At 42.9% G+C, this 9,362-nt stretch overlaps 1 protein-coding gene across 1 annotated transcript; it reads left to right on the forward strand.

The window, feature by feature from the left end:
- Nucleotides 1-6,168: 6,168 nt before the first annotated feature.
- On the forward strand, nucleotides 6,169-6,921 carry LOC149402093 (uncharacterized). Its single transcript, XM_089608236.1, has one exon. It carries the CDS (start codon nucleotides 6,169-6,171, stop codon nucleotides 6,919-6,921), a length of 753 nt encoding a protein of 250 aa, XP_089464362.1.
- Nucleotides 6,922-9,362: the final 2,441 nt, after the last annotated feature.

The following is a 9,362-nucleotide window of genomic DNA, read 5'->3' on the forward strand; positions in this document are numbered from 1 at the left end:
TTAGTATATACTTAAGTTTTTATTTTACTTAATATTATATACTTAAATTTTTGGTTTACTTAATATTATATACTTAAGTATTAAAATTTTGTTTATATAACTAAGTTTATAAAATATTTATTATATACTTAAGTTAGTATTATAATTTTTTTAGATAATTAAGTTTTATAAAATTAATATTATATACTTAAGTTAGTATTATAATGTCTGGAGAGTCAACATCTCACCGAGGTTCTCGTCGAGGTTCACGTGAATCGCGCCGAAGTTCTAGTCGCACTGTCACGCTGTCGCAATCACAACAACAAGACGAGCAACACGACGAAGTTAGCCCGATTCACCCCGATCTCCCCTTATCAACCTGAATATTTGCCACAATTTCTTTCACAACAACCTTTTCCTCCTCCCCGTCCAATTCACGAACAATATGGTACAAAATATCATCCTCCTCGCGACCAACCTTCTAGCTCCCATCAAAATCCACACGAAGACCCTTACATGGTGTACCGAGAACAACTCCGTAGATTTGAAGAACAACATCAAGAGGCACCTCAACCACCTCAACACGAGCCATCACCTCCACCACCTCCACCACCTCAACACGAGTCACTTGAAGACGAAGCTCCCGAAGCACAATAACCTCCACAAGAGAAGAAGAAAAGAAAATCCCGTTCTGAAATGTGGAAATACTTCACCGAGTTCACTAACAACGAAGGAAAGAAGAGAATATGCAACAAATGTGGGAAGCACGTCAAAGCCGACTCTGCATCTCATGGTACTTCATCGTTGCGCCACCACTACAGGGTTTGCGTCTTGAAGGGATCTACATCCATGGTAAGTACCCACGATCCCGTAGAGTTTAGAAAAGAACTAGTAAAGTACATAGTTTCTACCGACCAATCATTTTCTCATGTAGAAAGCGCAGGCTTTGGTAGATTTGTGCATTACTTAGTTCCTGGTATAAACATCATTTCAAGAAAAACTCTGATATTATGAGAAATTTTTTGGAAGATAAAGATACACTTAGAGCATGCTTCATGTCTGCTAGGTTTAACGTGGCCCTCACTTCTGACATATGGTCTGGAAATGCCAAAATGGACTACATGTCCGTTGTAGTTCATAACATAGACCAGTCTTGGAATCTCAACAAGAGGATCGTAGCGTTTAAGAGAATAGAGGGTAGTCATACCGCTGATGCCATACTAGCAATCCTTCTAGACGTTAGAGAAGAGAGGAATTTTCAGGATAGAATAATTTCAATAACCCTAGATAACGCCACAAACAATGACGCCATGATGAGAGCGTTACGTCTTAAGATCCCCAATCAAGAGTGTCTTTTACACCAAAGGTGTGCAACCCACATCATAAACCTCATAGTGAAAGCCGGGTTTAGGCATTTTGACGAGTGTATCCGTAAGATTAGAGATGCCATATCTTGGTTAAATAGTTTGAACCAAAGGGTAGACGACCTTAAGAGGCGTTTTTTAATCAACGGTCTTGAGGAGAGACAATTCCACACCGATAACAAGATAAGATGGAACTCAACATTTTCAATGTTGCATTCTTTCTTATCCGAAAGACATGTAGAGATTACACGATAATTCGTGAATAGAAACGGAGGCCATGACATAACAGAAACAGACATCGCAAGGGCTAAGGTCTTTACTCATTTTCTTCACGTTTTTTATGATGAAACATGTGCATTGTCTACTGTTTACACACCCACATCTTATTTAGCCATACATAGTGTTACAAAAATTGCCGAACATCTTCATGATTGTAACCATTTTGAAATTTTTCAACCATGCATAGAATCTATGAGAGCAAAATTTTCAAAATATTGGGGAACTACAAAAATTCCTTACTTATATGGTTTTGCATGTATTCTAGACCCTCGAATGAAATTTGGGGGTTATTTGACATTTTTACACTATTTAAAATGTCATACTGGACAAGATTACGTTACACATGATCATGCTAGGGTCGTTGAAGAGTATTACTCATTTTACAGGTTCTACCAGCGCCAAGCTCCTGTATTTCCCGAGCCGAGTCCACCTCGACACTCATCGACAAGCAAAGGAATGTTCTGAGACATAGCTCGTTTTGCTCGAGGTGGAACTTCATCTCCAAGATCGTCACCGCATGCCCAACCTACTGAAGATACGACTTCCAACGACGAGATTGCATTATACACATCTCAACAATTTGCCTCCATGAACCAAGACGACCTCAACTTGCTAGCGTGGTGGCGTCAACACGAGAACATGTTTCCGATCTTGTCGAAGATGGCCCGAGATGTTCATTCGATCCCGGTGTCAACGGTGTCGTCCGAGTCCGCATTTAGTAGCTCGGGTCGCATCCTTGATGATTGTAGACAAAGTTTGAAACCCGAAATGGTCGAGGCTCTCACCATATACAAAGATTGGTGTCAACACGAACAACGTTCTCAAGAAACATTTGTGAACATTGATCTTGTTGATAACTTTGATATTAACTTTCAAAACATGACTATTAATGAAATGTAGTCTTGTTGTAATGCTTTATTCATAATATTGTTGTAATATTTTAACTTTATTTAAAAAAAATATTAATAAAGATGAAATTCAATTTACATATTAGTACCTTATTTTAAAATTTTAACAGTTTAGTCCTTTTGATTTACCATTTAAATTTGATTTTTTATTTTTTTTAATTCCTTATTGGAAGTTAATGGAAATATGGATTTCCATTAAGCTTAACGGAAATTCCATTTCCGTTAAGCAATGAAAGGCATCAAAATGCCTAATGGAAATACCATTTCCAATAAGCAATGGAAGGTGGCTTATTGGAAATGGAATTTCCATTACCTTCCATTGCCCAGGATGAGTCTCAAGACTAGAGGCCTACTCCGCCAAATCATCATAACCAGAAAAATCATCCGCCGAAACTCTCAAGACCGGAGGACTACTCCACCAAATCATCATAACTGGTAGAACCCTCCGCCGAAAGTCTTAAGACTGGAGGACTACTCCGCCAAATCATCATAACCAGAAAAATCCTCCCCCAAAAGTCTTAAGACTGGAAGACTATTCCGTCGAATCATTATAACCGGAAGACTCATCCGGCAAATGTTGGTAATTCACTAGATTAAACGACACCAAAAAACAACCATGATGCAGCGGAAGCAATGAAATTACACTAACAAGAGCTAATTAAAACATGATTATTTATACAAGATCTAGATCTAAGTTATTTAATGAGAGCAAGCAATATGTCAAGCAACCGATGAGAAAGACGAGTTTAAGAAAACTTACAGTTTTTGGCTCACGAACTGAAAGCTTTCACAATCCGTCTTCGTCTTGAACGTACAAGCCTCAACACGATCAGATCTGGAACTCTTCCTTCAAGGAGTCGATGTGATGACACCAAAGTCTTCTGAAACGTAATCTCTGAGGAAGATAAGAAAATTGAGTGAGCAACGTTGTATTTCACTAGATCTGGAAACAGTGTTTCAAATCTTTCTCTCCTATTTCTAAGAATGGAATTGAAGCGATTCCGAGGAGAGGGAAATGAAGAAAAAGTCAGCACACCTTAGGCATAGGAGGCCACGAAATTTGTGATCAAATTAGGTTAAAATTTGCTTCTCATCAGCCCTCTATTTATAGCAGTTCAAAATGTATCTTATAGAATATTCCAGAATATTCTAGAAAATATTATTTCCTTTTATTGTGTTCACACTAGTGGATTAAATCTCAGCCATTGGATCTCAACAAGTGAATCTTATTTTTCCTCTTATCTGTCAGATCAGTATCTAGGATTTTATTTTATAAAGCAATATAAAATATTTGCTGTTGAGAAAAGTTAGGAAAATATATTCTCCTAAATATTCTCCTAATATTTAGCCTAAATATTATGAGAGAATATAGGACAATCATATTTCTTATCTTTTCTCCTTTAATTTAGGAACAGAAAAACAGAAAAAATACTGGTTCTACAACCAGTATAAAAATCGCATATACCAAGGTAGGGAGGCCCAAATTTTTTCTTTTTCAAGGCTCAATAGCTTTAAACCCATTTAACACATATTACTTGTCCAACAATAAATATAAAGTTTATTTACTTGATCTAGCAACAAATAAATAAGCATTGCGATAAATATTTATTTAATTCCCAAAATAACCTTTTTGGAATTAATGCTGTCAATCACTATTATAGCAAGTGAGATTATAATAATAAAACATAATATTATATTTACGTTCTTATCCGCCTTTATCGAAGCTGAATCGGGGAATGGACGTAGTAGTAGAAGCTTAGCAATCTCGATAAAAGACAAAATATTCCATTCTGTTTTCAAATTGAATTGTCTAGTCTCTTTCAATACTCCACCGTGTAATCCAAGACTGAACCCGTCTTTAATACTAGAATTATATTTACTCATCGTGATGAGTGTCCACTGATTTAGTCAGTACATGATCATGACCCTCCAGGTTCTGCCCGTATCGAGATAGGTCACTTTGTGCACAATCAATCGGTTCTGGAATCAACCCTTAGGTGAGAGAACATTTACCTTCTTTTAGGAAGGCTGGATTCCGTATCTGTAAAACACTTTCTTCTACAATCATATCCCGACTTCTCAAGACACCTATTTGATCAGCGTCTTACTAGCCTTTAACGTGGTGAGTCAATGAACCCGGTAACATGATCTAGAAGTCCATGATTACTTTAGGATATTAGATCAAGCGTCATGTGACCATCATAAGCGGTCTCGGCTAGTGTATCGTAACGGTCCTTAAACGACGTATCTATCCAAACCAAAGCTTGTTCAGGTCGTACATCTTTTGCAAGTGTATAATGCTCACACTGAGTGATCAACCATCATTCATGTTTCACATATATGACTTTAGATCAGGCTTTCCAGACGCATATAAGTCATCAACCAAGTTTTAGTTCACCTCCCGATCTCGGATGCCCAACATGCGATTCAGTTTGATACGGAGACTGTGGATGATAGTTGTTATTGATTCTGAATGTTATCAGACCTCAACCCACTAATCATATGATGCTAATAATATAACTTATTATCGTATTTAGTAATCATCATCTTCTAGTGGGAAATATTCCTAACAACAAAAAGTATTAAGAACAAAGAAACCCTTCTGCCAAATACCTTAAGGCGACACAAGAAAATCGCGCCGCCGCTTCTGGAAGCAATGCCCCTCAACGGGCGGAGAGCGTAGCACTTCACACACGAGCCCAAACTCAAATTAGGCACGACCAAGAAACCTCGCCACCATGTGTCATCTCGGCAGCAGGTACCGCGCCTCCGCCACACCAAAATACCACCGACGTTAGAAATCCTGCCCTCAACGCTGTCTTCGTCGAACAAGACGCCCGCATGGAACGGCTCGAGAACATTCTTTTTCTAACTAGCAAGCGAGTTCGAAAAAGATCGAGAGGAGATTGTCATGACACTACACGCCCAAGTGAGAGAATGACACCCACAAAACGCCCACTCGGGGGGTCAAAGGCGCGAGCAAGAGCAAGTATCCAACAACGAAGTCGGACAAGACGACGCGCCTGACCCAAGTATCCGAGACATTAGCCGCTACCACCAGGCAAAATGAAGAACCACCCAGGAGCAAGATCAACGCCCATAGATCCAGGAACCCCAGCGCTCGGGGGCCTATCCGATCGAGGGGCGAATGGACCCACGCCCGCAATCCCGCGTCAACCTCCCTCAGGCTGCCCGTTCCGCAGTAGGAGCGAGGTTCAAATCACGAAGGTCCGCCTTTGAGCGGTTAGGGCTAGGAAAGGAAGTCGCCGACAATGGAACGTGAGAAGATTCTCACCGCCCTGACGCACAAGGTCTCCAGGACGCCTCGAGCCACACGTGGACTTGGACGCCACCTCAACGCTCAGTGGGAGATTCTGAGGCGCCAAGCCGCCGGAGGTGCAAGGGCCACAAGTAGTCATCCCTTTGACAATGGCAACACTGATGCCTCCCGCTCCATATGCTACCCAAGCATCGGCGCACTAACGAGCTGAGAATGAAAGTCCGAGAGCTACGCGCGACACAGACTAAAACCCCACTTGTAAGAAGCATGATCAAAGACGTAGCTTCAGCGTTCTCCGCGAACGTGCTCACCGATGATGCTGTAGGAAATTTTCGCCCGCCCAATATGCCGATCTACGATGGAAGCACGGACCTACTCTACCACATCGACAATGTGTCAGACATTCTGCCTCACGCTCACTGGCCACGCGTTTGAGTGGCTCCAAAGATTTGGACAAGGATCAGTCAAATCGTTCAAAGATCTCGAAGAGAGATTTCTCACTCGCTTCTCCGCCTCGCGAGTACGAAGGAAGGAGAAATCTTACCTTTTGACGATTAGGCAAGAGAGCGGTGAGGAACTCCAACATTACCTCAACCGGTTCATTGAAGAATTAAGCAAAATGGACAAATACAAGGATAATGACGCCATCTATGCATTCATCAACGATTTGCGTGCTTGCAACCTCGTGACATCGTTAGTGAAACAACGACCTACCACAATGACGGAGCTCATTTCTCAGGCCACACAACATATTTTGGTCGAAGAATATTACGAGAGTCAAAGAATTCACGAAAGGGGAAGCCGTCGCAGAGACAAGGTTGAGGCCGACAATGACTCGAGAAGGAAGAAAAACCGGAGCACGCACGTCGCGGTCTCAAAAGTCCACCCTCCGACAAACCCGAAGCCTCTATTGGTAGAGAAGTTTCAGAGAAACGTCGACTTCACGCAGCTCAAGACCACACCGGATAGGATCATAGTCTTACACGGAGACATGTTTACTGAGCCTAGACCCCTACTCAAGGACCCATCAATGCGAAACAAGGACAAGTACTGCGAGTTCCACAAAGACCATCGTCATATCACCGGTGAGTGCATCCAACTCAAGAGATAGATCAAAGACCTCATCTAAGACAGCAAGCAAAAGGATTTTGTGATGATGATGGTCACCAATCCGGGCCCCGCTTCAAGGAGACGGGCTTCTCAGAACAACAGGCGACAAGATCATGGGAAGAAAGTCATCACGAGCGGCGGCGATAATAACGACGCCCGAGGCAACACGACCAACGCCACGCTCAATATCGTGACAACCATTTTTGGAGGGCCCGAGGCGGGAGACACCGTGCACGAGCGAAAAAACTACGCAAGAGCGGCCGCCGGAGAATGCCATTCTCATCACATCAATCTTACCCAGAGAAAATGGCTCACCACACCGTACGAGACGATCAACTTCACCGAAGATGAGGCTAACTGAGTCATGTACACATACAATGATGCCATTGTTGTCAGAGCACAGGTTGCAAACAATTTGGTGATGAGGATTCTCATCGACAATGGGAGTTCGGCCGATATTTTGTTCAAGACGGCCGTCGATCGGATGGATCTCGGAGAAATCCACCCGCCCCAGTCAAGATCTCGCTTTTTTTATTCACGGGAGAACGTGTCGACACGGAAGGCTCCATCAACCTTCAAGTCACCTTTGGACAGGAGGGGGAAGCCCAAACGATGCGTTTGGTAAACTTCCTGATTGTGGACCGACCTTCTGCCCATAATATGATCATAGGACGATCGACACTCAACAAGCTTCACGCGGTCACCTCGACGTACCACCTCCTCATGAAGTTCTCAACGCCGACAAGAGTAGGAGTGATGCAAGGGAATCAGGCCGACGCAAGGATGTACCACATCCAAAGATTCCAAAATCGGCGAGGTGCAAGTGTTCGGTGACTTAGACCCAAGGGAACAAGCTGACATCAAGAAAGTGGAAGCATCGAGCGATCCCACGCCTGTAATACTCGACGACGCCAAACCCAAACATGTCGTCATGATCGGAGCACACTTGTCAGCTGAAGTGAAGGGCCAACTCGGAGCATCCTTCGGGAACATAAGGACGTCTTCGCATGGGTGCACGCGGACCTGCCGGGAATCGATCCAGAGGTCATCGCCCATCGACTCGACATGCTCCCCAGAGAGCAGGGAAAAATTCAGAATAGAAGATCGTTCAACCCCGAGCATACCTAAAAAAGAAAGAAAAAAAATATGTGCAAAGCTGAGACGAAGGGACTCGTGCCATCGAGTCCTTGACCGACCTTAAAGCATTCATGGAGTCTGAGAAAATAGGTGATTGTGCGTCAAAACCTCAAAAATATCTCAAAGGATTCTGTGCGACCCGAGATGAGGGGAGTCGCGCCATCGAGTCCCAACCGACCTCAAAGCGTCCATGGAATCTGAGAAAAAAGGTGATTGCGGCGTCAAAACCTCAAACATATTTCGAATAATTCTGTGCGACCCGAGATGAAGGGACTCACGCCATTGAGTCCCCGATCGACATCAAAGTATCCATGGAATCTGAGAAAAAAGTGATTGCGGCATCAAAACCCCAAACATATCTCAAAGAATTTTGTGCGACCCGAGATAAGGGGACTTGCGCCATCGAGTCTCCGACCGACCTCAAAGCGTCCATGGAATCTAAGAAAAGAGGTGATTACGGCGTCAAAACCCCAAACATATCTCAAAGAACTCCGATCAACCCGAGATGAGGGGACTCGCACCATCGAGTCCTTGACCCACCTCAAAGCATCCATGGAATCTGAGAAAAGAGGTGATTGTAGCGTCAAAACCCCAAACATATCTCAAATAATTTTGTGCGACCCGAGATGAGGAGACTCGCGCCGTCGAGTCCCCGACAGACCTCAAAACCTCCATGGAATCTAAGAAAAGAGGTGATTATGGCGTCAAAACCCCAAGCATATCTTAAAGAATTTTGTTCGACCCGAGATGAGGGGACTCGCGCCATCGAGTCCTTGACTGACCTCAAAGCTTTTATGGGATCCGAAAAAATGGGAACTCGCGACGCCAAGATCCTGAATGCAACTAAAAGAATCCTATAAAGTTCGAGACGATGGAATTTGTGCCATCGAAACCCGGACTCACCTCAAAGCCTCATCAAGGCGCGGGATAAGGAAGAAGGCATCAAAGCCTCGCATAAGCTCAATCATGTTCATACAACAAACAGAAACACAAAAAATAAAGGAGAATAATCGTATAGATAATCAGAGATTCTAAAAATTCATGCAAGTATAAGTGCAAAAAGGGAAAACGCTCATTTTCCGATAATACACACCCAAACGGGGACCAACAAGGATACAACGGGTTAGAAAGATGCACAACGAACCGCGCCACCAAAAAGAAAAAATCGACAAATGATAGTTTGCCCAAAAGCATGCAACATAATAACTACACAAAAAGACAAGTATGGAAAGTAAGCAACCGCATGGACATAGGGAATGCAAGCTTCTAAAGCGACGAATTGCTATCGTCATCCAAGTCTACTCG

The sequence above is a fragment of the Urtica dioica genome, chromosome 3 (assembly GCF_054948205.1).
Source record: "Urtica dioica subsp. dioica isolate 48M chromosome 3, U.dioica_male_clone48M_v1_H2, whole genome shotgun sequence".
NCBI classification, from domain to species: domain Eukaryota; kingdom Viridiplantae; phylum Streptophyta; class Magnoliopsida; order Rosales; family Urticaceae; genus Urtica; species Urtica dioica.